The following is an 18,321-nucleotide window of genomic DNA, read 5'->3' on the forward strand; positions in this document are numbered from 1 at the left end:
TAAAGGGTTGGGGTTAAGTGAAGGGGTTAGTTAAAAGGGTTAAGGTTATGGTCAGGTGAAGGGTTATCTCAAATCAAATCAAATGTATTTATAAAGCCCTTCTCACATCAGTTGATATATCAAAGTGCTGTACAGAAACCCAGCCTAAAACCCCAAACAGCAAGCAATGCAGGTGTAGAAGCACGGCGGCTAGGAAAAACTCCCTAGAAAGGCCAAAACCTAGGAAGAAACCTAGAGAGGAACCAGGATATGAGGGGTGGCCAGTTGTCTTCTGGCTGTGCCGGGTGGAGATTATAACAGAATATGGCCAAGATGTTCAAATGTTCATAAATGACCAGCATGGTCGAATAATAGTAATCACAATGAACAGGTCACAGTTCCATAGCCGCAGGCAGAACAGTTGAAACTGGAGCAGCAGCACGGCCAGGTGGACTGGGGACAGCACGGAGTCATCATGCCAGGTAGTCCTGAGGCATGGTCCTAGGGCTCAGGTCCTCCGAGAGAGAGAAAGAAAGAAAGAGAGAATTAGAGAGAGCATACTTAAATTCACACAGGACACCGGATAAGACAGGAGAAGTACTCCAGATATAACAAACTGACCCTAGCCCCCCGACACATAAACTACTGCAGCATAAATACCGGAGGCTGAGACAGGAGGGGTCAGGAGACACTGTGGCCCCATCCGATGATACCCCGGACAGGGCCAAACAGGCAGGATATAACCCCACCCACTTTTCTAAAGTACAGCCCCCACACCACTAGAGGGATATCTTCAACCACCAACTTACCATCCTGAGACAAGGCCGAGTATAGCCCACAAAGATCTCCGCCACGGCACAACTAAGGGGGGTGCCAACCCAGTTATCTAACATGCAAAGTAGATAATAAGTAGTTGAAATGTTGCTAATTAGCTAAAATGCTCAAGTTGTCCGTGATGAGATTCAAACTGTCAACCTTTGGGTTGCTAGACATTCGCGTTATACACACACCCAACCACCCAACTTAAATGTTTGCCTTAAGTAACTATATGTCTTATGTAACCATAACAAACATAACATATCATACTAAAAGGAGTGTCTCTCATTTACGTACAGAACCATACGAAATGCTCTGAGACAGGTTGCCTTTTTTCCTAATCTTCCGGTAAGGACTACATTAGCTTGTTGTTTCGTCTCATTATGTTTTCTTGCTGGTGCAATTCATCTTCTAAAGTTTGCAAGTTTGTTTCCAAAAGGTTAATTTTGTTGTCTTGTTCATTCATGCGCACTCATTGTTTGTGTGTGACTGACATAAACTAATCTACGTTTTTAATAACAACCGATTGTAACAGTTTGTTGTGGTGAGCATCGAAAGCATTTTAGCGATGTTTTCCTGGATCTCCTCCAGCTGTTCATTACTCTGGTTTGCTTCTCCAAGTTGCTCCTTTTCCTCCATGGCTTGTTGGATTCATGTCGCCGCGCCACTTTACCAGCCGATTGGTTCGCTGTTTGTACATAACTGACCGCTCACTCTCTCCCAGTTGCTCGGGAATATGTCGATTTATCGATCAAAGAAGTTGTAAACACCAGACAGACAGGCTGACACCATGACGTGTTATAATGGTTTTGTTGTAAACACCAGACAGACAGGCTGACACCATAACATTTTATAATGGTTTTATTACCAAGACAACAGAAGAAGGTCGTTGAATGAATCAGCTGACAAGTCAATGGCATCCTACTGCTGAATAGAAGCATGGTCTGCTATGGCGTGAGTAGGCTGTGTATTGTCTTCAGTAACATGCCTGTAATAATGATTAGCTGTAGTTCAGTCTATTGCAGTGTATACATATATATATATGGTATTGAATTGTTGTATGTATTAATATATATTAAATTAATGAATGAAACGGATAATGACAAAATACTGTCAACAATTAAATAGCATTGTTATCCAAAAATGATTAATTACAAAATATTAAAACAATAGTAATTATAGTAACGAAACATAATTATATCACATTATTATGTCAAACTTGACATTAGTGTTTTATAAACATCATTTATAAAGTTATTTATAATGAATCTATTGTTATGGCAAATACAACACCAACATGTCTTCCTCTGTGTCCAAACTCTCCTTGACTGTTTAAACCCTTCTTTCTGAATTGTGTCCACTCCCCCTTTAAAAACATTGGTTTGGTGTAAGCAGCGTGTCTCAGCCAGTCAGGGTGAAGGGGAGGAGTCACGAGACAGGAAGGAACACACTCTGGACCAGTAACACTCCTCCTACGTGTAAAAAGTAATGTTACTAGTGATGTCACCAGTAAAGTCACCACTCATTTCACTGGGGACTTCGCCACTGATGTCAATGAGGGCGTGGCCAGTGATGTCACCAACGATGTCACGAGTGACGTCAGCACTGATGTCAATGAGGGCGTGGCCAGTGATGTCACCAACGATGTCACGAGTGACGTCAGCACTGATGTCACTGGGTGCGTCGCCATCTGAGATGTCACGAATGAAGTCACCCCTCGCAGTGATGTCGGCGGTGGGGGCGTCGCCAGCGATGTCACCAGGGTGCGAAACCCCTGCACCGGTCTCCGATTGTTTCTCCTCGCTGTCCTCGTCCCAATCAGAAGAAATGAACCCGGAGGGGGCGGAGTAAGAGTGTGGCTTTGGGGTGTGGCCTAGCCCCTGGTAGTGACCCGACAGAGGGGAGGCGGGGACGGAGACGGTTTCCGCGACGATGATGTCTTGCTCTGACCCTCCCTGGGACGCAGCCGACAGGAGACCTAATAATAATAATTTCATTACAAGATAATCTCAAAGTAATAATAATATAAACATAAAATGTTTTGAACGTTCAAATATAATGAAGAAATAATAATAATGTAAATATAACAGATCAGAAATAATAATAATGTAAATATAACAGATCAGAAATAATAATAATGTAAATATAACAGATCAGAAATAATAATAATGTAAATATAACAGATCAGAAATAATAATAATGTAAATATAACAGATCAGAAATAATAATAATGTAAATATAACAGATCAGAAATACCAAATCTATAACTATAACCAGTGTGTTCAGGACAGCCAGACAGACCTGTGTGTTCAGGACGGCCAGACAGACCTGTGTGTTCAGTGTGTTCAGGACGGCCAGACAGACCTGTGTGTTCAGTGTGTTCAGGACGGCCAGACAGACCTGTGTGTTCAGTGTGTTCAGGACGGCCAGACAGACCTGTGTGTTCAGGACCACCAGACAGACCTGTGTGTCCAGTGTGTTCAGGACGGCCAGACAGACCTGTGTGTTCAGGACCACCAGACAGACCTGTGTGTCCAGGATGGCCAGACAGACTTGTGTGTTTAGTATGTTCAGAACGGCCAGACAGACCTGTGTGTTCAGGACGGCCAGAGAGACCTGTGTGTTCAGTGTGTTCAGGACGGCCAGAGAGACCTATGTGTTCAGGACGGCCAGACAGACCTGTGTGCTCAGTGTGTTCAGGACGGCCAGACAGACCTATGTGTTCAGGACGGCCAGACAGACCTGTGTGTTCAGTGTGTTCAGGAAGGCCAGACATACCTGTGTGTTCAGGACGGCCAGACAGACCTGTGTGTTCAGGACGGCCAGACAGACCTGTGTGTTCAGTGTGTTCAGGACGGCCAGAAAGACCTGTGTGTTCAGTGTGTTCAGGACGGCCAGACAGACCTGTGTGTTCAGGACAGCCAGACAGACCTGTGTGTTCAGGACGGCCAGACAGACCTGTGTGTTCAGTATGTTCAGGACGGCCAGACAGACCTGTGTGTTCAGGATGGCCAGACAGACCTGTGTGTTCAGTGTGTTCAGGAAGGCCAGACATACCTGTGTGTTCAGTGTGTTCAGGACGGCCGGTGGAGCCAAAGTACATCTTATTGGGTCTGCCCAGGACTGTCCGACCTGAGGGGGGAGGGGTGGTGTTACTACGCAGGGACAGGACCAGGTTAGTGGTAGCTACACACACACACACACACACACAAAGAGAGTACACATACACACTTACACAGAGTACACACGCACACACACAGAATACACACACAAAGAGTGTACACACAGGTCAACCCAGACAGGTGCTGTTGAAGTACAGATCAACCTTGACAGCAACATTCATTTGACATTAGAGTAACATTGAGCTAACATTTAGTTAGCATATCCATTGTTGTTGGGTAACATTGAGCTAATGTTTAGTTAGCATATATCCATTGCTGTTGGCTAACATTTAGTTAGCATATCCATTGCCATTGTGTAACATTGAGCTAATGTTTAGTTGGCATCTATCCATTGGGTAACATTGCGCTAACGTTTAGTTAGCATATATCCATTGCTGTTGGGGAACATTGAGCTAATGTTTCGTTAGCATCTATCCATTGTTGTTTGGTAACATTGAGCTAATGTTTAGTTAGCATCTATCCATTGTTGTTGGGTAACATTGAGCTAATGTTTAGTTAGCAAATTATGAGGATTCTGTGTTATGCACTATAGCCCGTTACCATATATGTGATTGAATATTATCTGCTGTTGGCTTGTGTGGATGTATGTATGTGTTATGCAACATAGCTGACTTGAGACATTGTTAACAGTTTCAGGGCCATGGGCCTTTCTCATGATGGAAAAATACAGAGTAGCATGAAGACAGAAACTGTGCAATGAGTTGGGGGGGCACATTCAGAGCAGGGTGTTGCGAGAACAAACAGTCTTTTGTTAGATAACAGGAGCCAGGTGCCTGATAACTGTCTGATAATTCTACACAGCTACAACGACTGACCGCTGAAGGGGGCTGGGACCAGCCTCTGCGCCAACAATCAACGATAGGCTGAGTGAGTTTAAACCACGCCCAGTCTCTACTCTGATAGGCCAGCTCGGAAGCAGGAACTACTTCTGTCAAGAGTATATTATAATATCTTTGTCAGGAACAAGTCAGTTCTCTGTTTGTCCTGCGAGGTGGGACAGAGAGCCCGTATATACGGAAATTGCATTTACCACTTATTGCTTAACTAATAAAAAATACATAGCATACAATTGGTGACTCAATGTCATATTTATCCTGATACCAGATTCGAATTGACGCAACCCTAACAATATCCATTGCCATTGGGTAACATGGCGCTAACGTTTAGTTAGCATATATCCATTGCTGTTGGGTAACATTGAGATAATGTTTAGCTAACATCTATCCATTGCTGTTGGGTAACATTGAGCTAATATTGAACATAGTTTAGCATCCTGTGACCCCGCCCTACTCACCTACGTGTTGGACCTGCTCTGAGATGTCTGCTCTGATGTCAGACACGTCCCACATGGCCATGAAGGAGTCAAAACAGCTTCCCTCCTCTGCCTCCAGTATGTAAGGTTTATAGGTAAAGCTGTAGTGGTGGGCTATAGCTGCTAGAAACATCTCTACACAGATGATAAAGTCCTTGAGTAGGGAGGGAGAGGGAGAGGGAGAGGTGGGTTTATAGCTGTAGTGGTGGGCTATAGCTGCTAGAAACATCTCTACACAGATGATAAAGTCCTTGAGTAGGGAGGGAGAGGGAGAGGGAGAGGTGGGTTTATAGCTGTAGTGGTGGGCTATAGCTGCTAGAAACATCTCTACACAGATGATAAAGTCCTTGAGTAGGGAGGGAGAGAGAGAGAGAGAGAGGTGGGTTTATAGCTGTAGTGGTGGGCTATAGCTGCTAGAAACATCTCTACACAGATGTATTGTTAGGGTGTGGGAGGGTTAGGTGTGTGTGTACCTGTAGTCCGGTGGCTACAGCCTCAACACTGTCCCAGTCCCAGGTGTGTTTATCAGAGATCACTCCGACTTTCACCAGTATAGCTATCAACACTGCCTGCCTGGAGGGATGGGAGAGAAAGAGAGAGTGAAAGAGAGAGTGAGGGAGGGAAAGAGACAGAGAGAGTGGAGAGATGGAGGGGGTGGGGAAGAGAGAGTGAGGGAGAGAAAGAGAGAGTGAGGGAGAGGGGTGGGAAAGAGAGAGTGAGGGAGAGGGGTGGGAAAGAGAGAGTGAGGGGAATTGTTGACTCCCTCATTTTGTTTGTGGTAACTAGGCACTCACACAACGCTAAGCAACAGTCAGAAAAAGCCAGGCCATGTGTTCTACTAGACATTCTTGATTCACTAAAAATCTCTTACCAGAACGAGACGAAGACGACCATTTTAACACAGAGGAACTTCCCAACGGGTCTAATCTGACTCAGTTCATCCTTCAAGGCTTTATACAGCAGCACCAGACAATACATGGCAAACTGGAGACAGAGAGAGAAAGACTGAGTAAGTATAGCCTTGCTATTGAGAAAGGCTGCCGTAGGCAGACCTGGCTCTCAAGAGAAGACAGGCTATGTGCTCACTGCCCACAAAATGAGGTGGAATCTGAGCTGCACTTCCTAACCTCCTGCCCAATGTATGACCATATTAGAGAGACATATTTCCCTCAGATTACACAAATCCACAAAAAATTAGAAAACAAATCCAATTTTGATAAACTCCCATACTGGGTGAAATATCACAGTGTATAGACATACACTACCGGTCAAAGATTTCTTTTAAACCTGTTGTCACACTCTTGGCATTCTCTCAACCAGCTTCATGAGGTTTGCACACTCTGCATTTCAATTAACAGGTGTGCCTTCTTAAAAGTTAATTTGTGGAATTTATTTCCTTCTAAATGCGTTTGAGCCAATCAGTTGTGTTGTGACAAGGTAGGTGTGGTATACAGAAGATAGCCCTATTTGGTAAAAGACCAAGTCCATATTATGGCAAGAACAGATCAAATAAGCAAAGAGAAACGACAGTCCATCATTACTTTAAGACATGAAGGTCAGTCAATCCGGAACATTTCAAGAACTTTTAAAAGTTTCTTCAATTGCAGTTGCAAAAACCATCAAGCGCTATGATGAAACTGGCTCTCAAGAGGACTGCCACAGGAATGGAAGACCCAGAGTTACCTCTGCTTCAGAGGATAAGTTCATTACAGTTACCAGCCTCAGATTGCAACCCAAATAAATGCTTCACAGAGTTCAAGTAACAGACACATCTCAACATCAACTGTTCAGAGGAGACAGTGTGAATCAGGCCTTCATGGTCAAATTGCTGCAGAGAAACCACTACTAAAGGACACCAATAAGAAGAGACTTGCTTGGGCCAAGAAACACGAGCAATGGACATTAGACCAGTGGAAATCTGTCCTTTGGTCTGGAGTCCAAATTGGAGATTTTTGGTTCCAACCGCCGCTGTGGGTGAACAGATGATCTGCGTATGTGTATTTGTGTAAGCACGGAGGAGGTGTGATGGTGTGGGGGTGTTTTTCTGGTGACACTGTCTGTAATTTATTTAGAATTGGCTATTTGAAGAATCTCAAATATATTTTGATTTGTTTAACACTTTTTTGGTTACTACATGATTCCATATGTGTTATTTCATAGTTTGATGTCTTCACTATTATTCTACAATGTAGAAAATAGTAAAAATAAAGGAAAACCCTGGAATGAGTCGGTTTTCTAAAACTTTTGACCGGTAGTGTAATATGACATTTGAAATGTCTTTATTCTTTTGGAACGTTTGTGAGTGTAATGTTTACTATAAATGTTTTATTGTTGATTTCACTATATATTAATCTATTTCACTTGCTTTGACAATGTAAACATGTGTTTACAACGCCAATAAAGCCCCTTGAATTGAGAGAGCGAGCAAGAGAAAGAGGATAATACAAGTAAACTGAGCACTGTGTGTAATTGGGAGTAAATTGTGGCCAAAATGCCCTCTGAGGACAGTGCAGTTGGAGGCGACATTCCAAAGCTGTTAGATGCGTGAGGCGTAGTGCACCTTTCAGGGTAGAGAATCAGATACTGACTAGTGTAAAGTCCAGGTGGGTGAGTTCTCACCAGTTGAGAGATATCGTTGACTAGGACCAGGTGATGAGTTCTCACCAGTTGAGAGATATCGTTGACTAGGACCAGGTTAGGACCAGGTGTGTGAGTTCTCACCAGTTGAGATATATTGTTGACTAGGACCAGGTTAGGACCAGATGTGTGAGTTCTCACCAGTTGAGAGATATCGTTGACTAGGACCAGGTGTGTGAGTTCTCACCAGTTGAGAGATATCGTTGACTAGGACCAGATGTGTGAGTTCTCACCAGTTGAGAGATATCATTGACTAGGACCAGGTGTGTGAGTTCTCACCAGTTGAGAGATATCGTTGACTAGGACCAGGTGTGTGAGTTCTCACCAGTTGAGAGATATTGTTGACTAGGACCAGGTTAGGACCAGATGTGTGAGTTCTCACCAGTTGAGAGATATTGTTGACTAGGACCAGATGTGTGAGTTCTCACCAGTTGAGAGATATTGTTGACTAGGACCAGATGTGTGAGTTCTCACCAGTTGAGAGATATTGTTGACTAGGACCAGATAGGTCCAGGCATTCCTGTTGCTGAAGTTTCCCTCGTCATACACACCACACAACTGACAGACACTACAGAGAGAGAGAGGGGGGGGGGATCAGAAAAATATTATAACCTGCTCAACCTTTCCTATTCTGTATTTATGTATTTTGTAGTGTATAATATACTACTTGGTTAGTGCTGTACTTACAGTGCTATCACTGTAGTTACGGGCCTGACGACGGTGTACTGTAGAACCCCCAGCTTACAGCGGAACAACAACACCCTGACCGAGGAGAGACAACCAATCACAACCATCAATCAGTCAATCAATCACAACCAACCATCAGTCACATGTATCAGCCACTCAATCACAACCATCAGTCACATGCATCAGCCACTCAATCACAACCATCAGCCAATCAATCACAACCAACCATCAGTCACATGCATCAGCCAATCAATCAAACAACCATCAATCAGTCACATCCATCAATCAATCACAACCAACCAACCATCAATCAGTCACATCCATCATTCAATCAAGACATTGTATTCATGTTTATCCATCTCTCCCTGCTCTCCTCCCTCTATCACTCCAACTCTCCCCTCTCCCTCCCTCCCCTCCCTACCTACCTCCCTCCCCTCCCTCCCCACCCTCTCCTCCCACCCTCCCTCCCTCTCGCCTCCCTCCCCTCTCCCTCCCTCCCTCCCTCCCTCTCTCTCTCCCTCCCTCCCCACTCTCTCTCTCCTCCCTCCCTCCCCACCCTCTCTCTCCTCCCTCCCCACCCTCTCTCTCTCCTCCCTCCCCACCCTCTCTCTCCTCCCTCCCCACCCTCTCTCTCCTCCCTCCCCACCCTCTCTCTCCTCCCTCCCTCTCTCTCTCCTCCCTCCCCACCCTCTCTCTCGCTCTCCTTCCCTCTCCTCACTTACTCTCCCATTGCCCATGGTGGACAGCAGCATAGAGGTGGCAGGTGTTTCTGTTGTTCCTGAACCTCTAGCATCAACACCAAACTGGGATACTGGTTAGAGAGGTAGTTTAACAGGAAGATGAGGAAGTTGTAAATGACGTAGGCCTCGTAACACTCTCTACACGTGTCTACGTAGATGGCTATTCTGGGGTAGCGCAGCGCGATCCACTAAAGAAGAAGAAGTCCAATGTACACAGATGTCCAAGGGGAGGAGGGGGAGAGGAGGGGGGGGAGAGGAGGGGGGTGAGGGGGAGGGAGGGGGGAGGGGGAGAGAAGAAAGGCAGTTTAATTGATAGATGAGGAACGACCATATGAAATGTGTCCATTATTTTCAACCAGCACATATTGATTGATGGAGTGACCAATGTAAAGATATGGTCTGTGTGTGTGTGTGTGTGTTGACTCTGCCATTTGAGCAGCCCAGCCTTGTGACAACACCACACCGTCCTCACTTAATCCTGTTACCATAGAGATACGGAGGTCTCAATGGAACTTAGAATGGTCAGCCATTCCTTATAAACCAATGGAATGTCTGACTCAGTGTTCTAGTCTAGTGTTCCATAGTTCTCTGTGTTCTAGTCTAGTGTTCCATAGTTCTCTGTGTTCTAGTCTAGTGTTCCATAGTTCTCTGTGTTCTAGTCTAGTGTTCCATAGTTCTCTGTGTTCTAGTCTAGTGTTCCATAGTTCTCTGTGTTCTAGTCTAGTGTTCCATAGTTCTCTGTGTTCTAGTCTAGTGTTCCATAGTTCTCTGTGTTCTAGTCTAGTGTTCCATAGTTCTCTGTGTTCTAGTCTAGTGTTCCATAGTTCTCTGTGTTCTAGTCTAGTGTTCCATAGTTCTCTGTGTTCTAGTCTAGTGTTCCATAGTTCTCTGTTTTCTAGTCTAGTGTTCCATAGTTCTCTTCTGCAGTGATAGGTCTTCAACCAGATTGATATGTTATAACAGTATTACTGTAATCAAATGTTAATAAAAGTGTCCCCTTACACTGTCCACACTGTAGATGGGTACCATCCACAGGATCCTGTAAACACACAACAGAGAAGATCAGTGGTATCTGGTCTCCTACCATTTACAAATACTTTATACCTTAAGGGATTTGATTCCAGGTGTGTTCCTACCTGATAATGGGTTTCTGTAGCTCAGGCTGTGTGTAGTGTACCAGGTGTGTACCAGGTGTGTTCCTACCTGATAATGGGTTTCTGTAGCTCAGGCTGTGTGTAGTGTACCAGGTGTTGCAGGATGCCCCAAAGAGAGATGGGGATGGTCATGAACACAAACACTCCAGCTATGAACCAGGCTTTACTGTGGGTCCCCACCTGAAACACAGAGCCAGGCTTTACTGTGGGTCCCCACCTGAAACACAGAGCCAGGCTTTACTGTGGGTCCCCACCTGAAACACAGAGCCAGGCTTTACTGTGGGTCCCCACCTGAAACACAGAGCCAGGCTTTACTGTGGGTCCCCACCTGAAACACAGAGCCAGGCTTTACTGTGGGTCCCCACCTGAAACACAGAGCCAGGCTTTACTGTGGGTCCCCACCTGAAACACAGAGCCAGGCTTTACTGTGGGTCCCCACCTGAAACACAGAGCCAGGCTTTACTGTGGGTCCCCACCTGAAACACAGAGCCAGGCTTTACTGTGGGTCCCCACCTGAAACACAGAGCCAGGCTTTACTGTGGGTCCCCACCTGAAACACAGAGCCAGGCTTTACTGTGGGTCCCCACCTGAAACACAGAGCCAGGCTTTACTGTGGGTCCCCACCTGAAACACAGAGCCAGGCTTTACTGTGGGTCCCCACCTGAAACACAGAGCCAGGCTTTACTGTGGGTCCCCACCTGAAACACAGAGCCAGGCTTTACTGTGGGTCCCCACCTGAAACACAGAGCCAGGCTTTACTGTGGGTCCCCACCTGAAACACAGAGCCAGGCTTTACTGTGGGTCCCCACCTGAAACACAGAGCCAGGCTTTACTGTGGGTCCCCACCTGAAACACAGACCAAGTTTAACTACATAAACAGGCTTTACTTGGAGATACCATTTATAAATGAACACATCAGTGCAACAACAGCTCCGGTGTTGATCCATCTGTGCAGTTAAAAATGATCAGGCTTTACCATAACACCAAAGCCGAGTACTGAGGAGAATAACACAACAACGTTGACAGGTGTCAGTTGCACCATATAGACTTTAACAGATGTGAGAGCAATAGTTACTAATTATATGAAAGGCAGATGTTGGACTTGTTCTGTCTCACCTCAGACTTCTGTAGTTCCCAGACACACAGCGGCAGAACCACGAGTAGCAGAGCTACATAGAGGCAGACCACGAGAGGTCGGATCCACCGTCTCCAGTTCCCACACGTACACGGCATGATTCCGTTCCGTTCCGTTCGGTTTCGTTCGGTTAGTTCCGTTTAGTTCGCTTCTGTTGGGTTATGTTCGGGTTTAGAACTGAAGGACTAGGCGGGAATGGGATGGGTGGGCGTTGGCTACAGGCTATATCTACTGTAGCTGTTTCCTAAACACAACACTGTGTCACTAACCTACAGTAACCTACAGGCTACGATCACTGCATGTCAATAGTAGTTGTTGACAAAATAACAGAAATGATGACGCCAATAGCCTAAACCCCCGTGGCTACAGTGATAAACCTCTAGGGCCTGACAAGCATCCTTCCGTTATTGCTGTAACATTGTCTTTGCCCAAAATCATCAATAACCTCAGCTTTTCTGAATAGACATGATCTGTCCCTGCGTTGTAGCCAAGCAACGTTGCGTTTCATCCATTTAAATCCACAAGAGCTTTTAATACGTTCTTCTAGATTCACCCACCTCTGAGGGTAGAAGAAAACCAGAGAATAAACCGATTACCGCGTCCCGAGACGATTTGGTCGCGACATGGAACGGACATGGACATCGGTGTCAAATAATAGCGCGTGTGGTTCCATGTTGACGCCCACGTTGCAACAAACCGTTATAGCGATCCTTATAGCTCTGGTCCAGGGCGTTAACTGCCTGTTACGCCTCACGTCCACCGGACGCATCAAACTCTTTGCGATCCGGCGGAAGTCATTAATTTTCAAATGAATTGTACGGAAAATGCGGGCTAGACATCCAGCAAAACAAAACGCACATGCATCTGGTGGACATCAGGCATTACTCTAGCTTAGTGGTGGAGAAATGCGCAGTAACGTCGTGGACCAGAGCTACCATCCTTACGGCATCATTAGGTCAGGTGGTCAGTTCAATTACCTCCTATGTGAGCAGGGAGTGGACGTGAAAAACAAAACAACACTAGCGGATCATTTTATAAATAAATCCCTCACACTACTGTGTGTCCACCACAATCCCAGTTAATAGAACCGACCTGCTGGACATTGGCATCGTTTATTATGGGTACGGGAAATAAAATGCTCTAGTGTTTATCCATGGCCGCTAGATGTCACTACGGAGCTTCCCTCTCTCTGTACCCCTCTTTCGTCACACTCTCTCTCATCTCTCCCTCACTCTGTTCTGTTAGTCCATAATCAGGTTGTGACGCCATCACGTCTAACGTCTGTCCCGTCTCCTAGGTAACCCTGGTTGTGACCTCATCGGTGACTGGGAAACGGTGTGCTCTGCCTCTGTGTACTTCCCAGACACAAACCACCACAGTAAGGTACATCAATGCCCTGGACACTAAATCAAGTGCACCTTGAATTTCAAAGGAAAAATACAATTATCTGTACTGAAGTCAGTACTGCATCAAGAGTTGGAGAGAAGAAACAGTACAACATGTGTTCTGTACAACACACATGCACGCACACGCACACACACACCTCATAGTTTATAAGACTTGACCTGAAAAGAGAGACTTGACCTGAAAAAGTGAGACTTGACCCGAAAAAAAGAGACTTGATCTGAAAATCATATTGAATAAATTAGTCTGCCTTGCTATTCATGTTGAATAAATTAGTCTGCCTTGCTATTCATGTTGAATAAATTAGTCTGTTAATTTTTAATTTTCTCACACAACTTACATACACATACACACACAATCAGTACTCCCAACAGCTCAACTCCGGTGGAGGAGTTGAGGGAGGGACAGGGAAGGGAAATGTGTTTAGGAGTCATCTTCAACTCCACGGTGGTGTAACAAGCCCTAGTCTGGAGGATTTAATGACTGATGTAAGGATGTAAGTGGTCGATTCTCCGGTGTTTCATGTTGAATAAATGGCTAGTCTGTCTCCCGGGGAATTTTGAGCTCCATTTAATGGGGATCCATAATAAATACAAATACTGATGGGCCGACTGACTGTTAACAATGTTTCCATCATTACTATGTCTACCAATCGGTGGGGTGATTATGGTGTCTACCAATCGGTGGGGTGTTTATGGTGTCTACCAATCGGTGGGGTGTTTATGGTGTCTACCAATCGGTGGGGTGTTTATGGTGTCTAAATCGACTGATGTTTATGGTGTCTACCAATCGGTGGGGTGTTTATGGTGTCTAACCAATCGGTGGGGTGTTTATGGTGTCTAACCAATCGGTGGGGTGTTTATGGTGTCTAACCAATCGGTGGGGTGTTTATGGTGTCTAACCAATCGGTGCTAACCAATCGGTGGGGTGTTTATGGTGTCTAACCAATCGGTGTGGTGTTTATGGTGTCTACCAATCGGTGGGGTGTTTATGGTGTCTAACCAATCGGTGGGGTGTTTATGGTGTCTAACCAATCGGTGGGGTGTTTATGGTGTCTAACCAATCGGTGGGGTGTTTATGGTGTCTAACCAATCGGTGGGGTGTTTATGGTGTCTAACCAATCGGTGGGGTGTTTATGGTGTCTAACCAATCGGTGGGGTTTATGGTGTTTATGGTGTCTAACCAATCGGTGGGGTGTTTATGGTGTCTAACCAATCGGTGGGGTGTTTATGGTGTCTAACCAATCGGTGGGGTGTTTATGGTGTCTACCAATCGGTGAGGTGTTTATGGTGTCTAACCAATCGGTGTGGTGTTTATGGTGTCTAACCAATCGGTGTGGTGTTTATGGTGTCTAACCAATCGGTGGGGTGTTTATGGTGTCTAACCAATCGGTGGGGTGTTTATGGTGTCTACCCAATCGGTGGGGTGTTTATGGTGTCTAACCAATCGGTGGGGTGTTTATGGTGTCTAACCAATCGGTGGGGTGTTTATGGTGTCTAACAATTGGTGGGGTGTTTATGGTGTCTAACCAATCGGTGGGGTGTTTATGTTGTCTAACCAATCGGTGGGGTGTTTATGGTGTCTAACCAATCGGTGGGGTGTTTATGGTGTCTAACCAATCGGTGGGGTGTTTATGGTGTCTAACCAATCGGTGGGGTGTTTATGGTGTCTACCAATCGGTGGGGTGTTTATGGTGTCTAACCAATCGGTGTGGTGTTTATGGTGTCTAACCAATTGGTGGGGTGTTTATGGTGTCTAACCAATCGGTGGGGTGTTTATGGTGTCTAAACAATCGGTGGGGTGTTTATGGTGTCTACCAATCGGTGCGGTGTTTATGGTGTCTAACCAATCGGTGGGGTGTTTATGGTGTCTACCAATCGGTGGGGTGTTTATGGTGTCTAACCAATCGGTGTGGTGTTTATGGTGTCTAACCAATTGGTGGGGTGTTTATGGTGTCTAACCAATCGGTGGGGTGTTTATGGTGTCTAAACAATCGGTGGGGTGTTTATGGTGTCTACCAATCGGTGCGGTGTTTATGGTGTCTAACCAATCGGTGGGGTGTTTATGGTGTCTACCAATCGGTGGGGTGTTTATGGTGTCTAACCAATCGGTGGGGTGTTTATGGTGTCTAACCAATCGGTGGGGTGTTTATGGTGTCTACCAATCGGTGGGGTGTCTATGGTGTCTAACCAATCGGTGGGGTGTTTATGGTGTCTAACCAATCGGTGGGGTGTTTATGGTGTCTAACCAATCGGTGGGGTGTTTATGGTGTCTAACCAATCGGTGGGGTGTTTATGGTGTCTAACAATTGGTGGGGTGTTTATGGTGTCTAACCAATCGGTGGGGTGTTTATGTTGTCTAACCAATCGGTGGGGTGTTTATGGTGTCTAACCAATCGGTGGGGTGTTTATGGTGTCTAACCAATCGGTGGGGTGTTTATGGTGTCTAACCAATCGGTGGGGTGTTTATGGTGTCTACCAATCGGTGGGGTGTTTATGGTGTCTAACCAATCGGTGTGGTGTTTATGGTGTCTAACCAATTGGTAGGGTGTTTATGGTGTCTAACCAATCGGTGGGGTGTTTATGGTGTCTAAACAATCGGTGGGGTGTTTATGGTGTCTACCAATCGGTGCGGTGTTTATGGTGTCTAACCAATCGGTGGGGTGTTTATGGTGTCTAACCAATCGGTGGGGTGTTTATGGTGTCTAACCAATCGGTGGGGTGTTTATGGTGTCTAACCAATCGGTGGGGTGTTTATGGTGTCTACCAATCGGTGGGGTGTTTATGGTGTCTAACCAATCGGTGGGGTGTTTATGGTGTCTAACCAATCGGTGGGGTGTTTATGGTGTCTAACCAATCGGTGGGGTGTTTATGGTGTCTAACCAATCGGTGGGGTGTTTATGGTGTCTAACCAATCGGTGGGGTGTTTATGGTGTCTAACCAATCGGTGTGGTGTTTATGGTGTCTACCAATCGGTGGGGTGTTTATGGTGTCTAACCAATCGGTGGGGTGTTTATGGTGTCTAACCAATCGGTGGGTGTTTATGGTGTCTAACCAATCGGTGGGGTGTTTATGGTGTCTAACCAATCGGTGGGGTGTTTATGGTGTCTAACCAATCGGTGGGGTGTTTATGGTGTCTAACCAATCGGTGGGGTGTTTATGGTGTCTAACCAATCGGTGGGGTGTTTATGGTGTCTAACCAATCGGTGGGGTGTTTATGGTGTCTAACCAATCGGTGGGGTGTTTATGGTGTCTACCAATCGGTGAGGTGTTTATGGTGTCTAACCAATCGGTGTGGTGTTTATGGTGTCTAACCAATCGGTGTGGTGTTTATGGTGTCTAACCAATCGGTGGGGTGTTTATGGTGTCTAACCAATCGGTGGGGTGTTTATGGTGTCTACCCAATCGGTGGGGTGTTTATGGTGTCTAACCAATCGGTGGGGTGTTTATGGTGTCTAACCAATCGGTGGGGTGTTTATGGTGTCTAACAATTGGTGGGGTGTTTATGGTGTCTAACCAATCGGTGGGGTGTTTATGTTGTCTAACCAATCGGTGGGGTGTTTATGGTGTCTAACCAATCGGTGGGGTGTTTATGGTGTCTAACCAATCGGTGAGGTGTTTATGGTGTCTAACCAATCGGTGGGGTGTTTATGGTGTCTACCAATCGGTGGGGTGTTTATGGTGTCTAACCAATCGGTGTGGTGTTTATGGTGTCTAACCAATTGGTAGGGTGTTTATGGTGTCTAACCAATCGGTGGGGTGTTTATGGTGTCTAAACAATCGGTGGGGTGTTTATGGTGTCTACCAATCGGTGCGGTGTTTATGGTGTCTAACCAATCGGTGGGGAGTTTATGGTGTCTACCAATCGGTGGGGTGTTTATGGTGTCTAACCAATCGGTGGGGTGTTTATGGTGTCTAACCAATCGGTGGGGTGTTTATGGTGTCTACCAATCGGTGGGGTGTCTATGGTGTCTAACCAATTGGTGGGGTGTTTATGGTGTCTAACCAATCGGTGGGGTGTTTATGGTGTCTAACCAATCGGTGGGGTGTTTATGGTGTCTAACCAATCGGTGGGGTGTTTATGGTGTCTAACCAATCGGTGGGCTGTTTATGGTGTCTACCAATCGGTGGGGTGTTTATGGTGTCTAACCAATCGGTGGGGTGTTTATGGTGTCTAACCAATCGGTGGGGTGTTTATGGTGTCTAACCAATCGGTGGGGTGTTTATGGTGTCTAACCAATCGGTGGGGTGTTTATGGTGTCTAACCAATCGGTGGGGTGTTTATGGTGTCTAACAATTGGTGGGGTGTTTATGGTGTCTAACCAATCGGTGGGGTGTTTATGGTGTCTAACCAATTGGTGGGGTGTTTATGGTGTCTAACCAATCGGTGTGTTGTTTATGGTGTCTAACCAATCGGTGGGGTGTTTATGGTGTCTAACCAATCGGTGGGGTGTTTATTGTGTCTAACCAATCGGTGGGGTGTTTATGGTGTCTAACCAATCGGTGGGGTGTTTATGGTGTCTAACAATCGGTGGGGTTTTTATGGTGTCTAACCAATCGGTGGGGTGTTTATGGTGTCTAACCAATCGGTGGGGTGTTTATGGTGTCTAACCAATCGGTGTGGTGTTTATGGTGTCTAACCAATCGGTGTGGTGTTTATGGTGTCTAACCAATCGGTGTGGTGTTTATGGTGTCTAACCAATCGGTGGGGTGTTTATGGTGTCTAACCAATCGGTGGGGTGTTTATGGTGTCTAACCAATCGGTGGGGTGTTTATGGTGTCTAACCAATCGGTGAGGTGTTTATGGTGTGGATCAATCAGTGTTGGTGTGTATGGTGTGGACATTTGGTGTGGTGTTTATGGTGTGGATAATCAATCATTTACTGACCGTTTCTAACACTTATTTTGTCTTCTGTTTCTTACCTAACCATGGTTGAAGGACATAGATCTGGGGATGTCTTTATTTAGGGCTTGAAAACATGAAGTTCACATTCAAAATGGTAATCTATTCACTATAAAGTGCACTATATAGGGGATAGGGTCCCATATGGGATGCAGAGGGGAAAACTCTGTCTGTAACCATGGACCAGTGGGTCTGTGTTCAGCAGATAGAAATATCATGAATAGAGCTGACATGATTCCTTATTCTACATGTCAGAGGCACTTCTGTGCTATATCATATATTTCTATCTGAACGGTGAACAGGTCAACTGGCCCATTTGGAATTTAACCCAGGATTAGCTAGCTTGGTATAACATCAGTAATAGATACTAATA

The 18,321-nt window shown here is 45.6% G+C and overlaps 1 protein-coding gene across 2 annotated transcripts; it reads right to left on the reverse strand.

Annotated features, from left to right (window-relative positions):
* Window positions 1-1,638: 1,638 nt before the first annotated feature.
* LOC112239664 (transmembrane protein 184C) lies at window positions 1,639-12,775 on the reverse strand. Of its 2 annotated transcripts, none has more exons than XM_042298514.1 (11): window positions 11,624-12,775; window positions 10,557-10,687; window positions 10,356-10,392; window positions 9,336-9,541; window positions 8,614-8,688; window positions 8,401-8,494; window positions 6,161-6,273; window positions 5,763-5,862; window positions 5,272-5,635; window positions 3,853-3,927; window positions 1,639-2,773 (listed from the first exon to the last, which is right to left on the reverse strand). In XM_042298514.1, the coding sequence occupies exons 1-11, from the start codon at window positions 11,738-11,740 to the stop codon at window positions 2,268-2,270; spliced, it is 1,818 nt and encodes a 605-aa protein (XP_042154448.1). In that variant the 5' UTR covers window positions 11,741-12,775; the 3' UTR covers window positions 1,639-2,267. The 2 variants fall into 2 exon arrangements, with proteins under 2 accessions (XP_042154448.1, XP_042154449.1); XM_042298515.1 differs by having other exon boundaries at window positions 5,272-5,443; window positions 11,624-12,774.
* Between the last annotated feature and the right edge of the window lie 5,546 nt (window positions 12,776-18,321).

Source organism: Oncorhynchus tshawytscha, linkage group LG15, assembly GCF_018296145.1.
Source record: "Oncorhynchus tshawytscha isolate Ot180627B linkage group LG15, Otsh_v2.0, whole genome shotgun sequence".
Classification (NCBI taxonomy): domain Eukaryota; kingdom Metazoa; phylum Chordata; class Actinopteri; order Salmoniformes; family Salmonidae; genus Oncorhynchus; species Oncorhynchus tshawytscha.